Source organism: Nematolebias whitei, chromosome 1 (genome assembly GCF_014905685.2).
Source record: "Nematolebias whitei isolate Nwh7 chromosome 1, NemWhi1, whole genome shotgun sequence".
Lineage (NCBI taxonomy): Eukaryota > Metazoa > Chordata > Actinopteri > Cyprinodontiformes > Rivulidae > Nematolebias > Nematolebias whitei.
Window position 1 is genome coordinate 19,545,817 of NC_056498.1, and position 1,924 is coordinate 19,547,740.

The following is a 1,924-nucleotide window of genomic DNA, read 5'->3' on the forward strand; positions in this document are numbered from 1 at the left end:
CATACATACATACATACATACATTATGGCTTGAAATTTGAACAACCACAGGAGGTGGAAATGATTTGTCTATTTTTTATGTTGATGGTTCAAGCTTCAAGCTTTACACAAAAGCCCAACTTTTCTAAAAATAAATTAAAAAAAAAAAGCGCTACTGGACGTTTTAAACTGTGATTCTGTTTAAGCTCTTGTTCAGATCTGAGTTACATAAAATCTCTGGCGTTATGAGTCGTTTTTTTTATTATTGAGGACACATTCAATTATTTATTTGGATGCACTGTTCATGTTCCTCATACATAAGACAGAAAGAAAAAAGAAAAAAAAGAGACCGAAAAAGACAGACAGAGATTCATGCATAAATCATCTGCCAATAGTGATGAAGAATCAGAGTGAAGAGTGTACTCTACCCAACAGGTTGATGACTCCTTCATTGTAAGCAGCAAAGAGCCTTATGGAGTCTTTGAAGAGCAGCATGAAGGCCGAGTTGATCACTCCGTTGGTCAGCTCATTGGGATTGGCCTGGAGGCAGAGAGCAAGGAATATAGAGAGACATCTTCATCACTTCTTACCAATTTTTGTTTTTAATGAAACCGTTACAAACATCCACAAAGATCTGTTTTTCCAGATAATGTTGTTCCCCATCGGCATTCAAGCTGAGCACAACACCCCCAAACAGACACGCACACATCTGCTGTGCATTCAAATGAGAAACTTCAGTCATCCATTTTTATCAGCCTTTGAAGCTCGCTGGCACAAACCACAACACACCCACCAATTTCAGCAAATCCCCACCCGATCCCGTCTTCCTCCATACACACACTATTTTGTTACATCTGCCATCATATTATCTTTCGTGTGCTCCTTCAACAAACAGAGGGCTCAAACCTAGCAAACAACTTCTCAACATTTACAATTTGATTGGAAAGTGACTCAATGTAGTGTGAGGAAACGGACTTCGTACCTGAAAATCCAGCAGGGCGTCCAGCTGGTTCTGAATGATGGGCAGTGTCTTGATCAACTTCTCTGTGTTCATGGTACGCATCACGCCATCAACACTGACAGAACACAAAACACAAGCAATGAGAAGGAAGACTATGAAGATTTTGTCATGAATTTAGAAGATTTACAACTATGGACTGCTGCGTTGCGAAACAATGCAGGATTTGACAAAAAAAAAAAATCTTCCATGTTCAAAAGTTCTTCAGTGATGGATAAAAATGTCTTTTTGAGGTTTTCACCTAAAAAAAAGTTTAAATAAAAGAAATTGTAATTTACATGTATAATCATTCAAATAATAATTCATAAGTCAAAGCAGTCTGCTCCTCAGATAAATAATGTTAAATTATTATTTTTATATATGAATGTTTCTGTTCAGTGCCCTGAGATGACTTCTGTTGAGACTTGGTGCTATAGAAATAAACTGAACTGAATTAATTTAAAGGACAAATCTCTGCTCAGTATGACTGAACTGCCTGAGTCATATTACAATGTTTAAATGACGGGTTGTAAAAGTTTCAACCCTCTTCATTTTATTAACTTGAAACTCAGTTAACAAATTTTGAGACTGACAGACGAATTCGTACAGCGTCTGCAGTATTGCGGACTCTATGCCGGTCCGTTGTGGTGAAGACGGAGCTGAAATGCAAGGCAAAACTCTGTTTACCAGTCGGTCTATGTTCCTCCCCTCACCTATGGCCATGAACTCTGGTAAGGATGCTCTCTGGGCGCCTCCCTAGGGAGGTGCTTCGTACATGTCCGACTAAGGACACCCCGGGAAAAACCCAGGACACGCTGGAGAGACTCCCGGTTGGCCTGGGAATGCCTTGGAATCCTCCCAGAAGAGCTGGTGGTTGGGGAAAGATATGTCTGGGTCTACCTGCTCAAACTGCTGGTCCAGCAAGACCAGACTTCAGAACAAGTGGGAA

At 40.1% G+C, this 1,924-nt stretch overlaps 1 protein-coding gene across 1 annotated transcript in view; it reads right to left on the bottom strand.

Annotated features, from left to right (window-relative positions):
• The window catches only part of LOC119408657 (phosphatidylinositol-binding clathrin assembly protein), a 211,315-nt gene extending 210,266 nt beyond the window's left edge, over positions 1-1,049 (bottom strand). Inside the window, exons 1-2 of the mRNA XM_037675503.1 lie at positions 961-1,049; positions 407-518 (exon numbers count right to left, since the gene is read on the bottom strand). Coding sequence (XP_037531431.1) covers positions 407-518; positions 961-1,041 — 193 coding nt within the window. The 5' untranslated portion in view covers positions 1,042-1,049. The remainder of the gene's footprint in view (positions 1-406; positions 519-960) is intronic.
• Between the last annotated feature and the right edge of the window lie 875 nt (positions 1,050-1,924).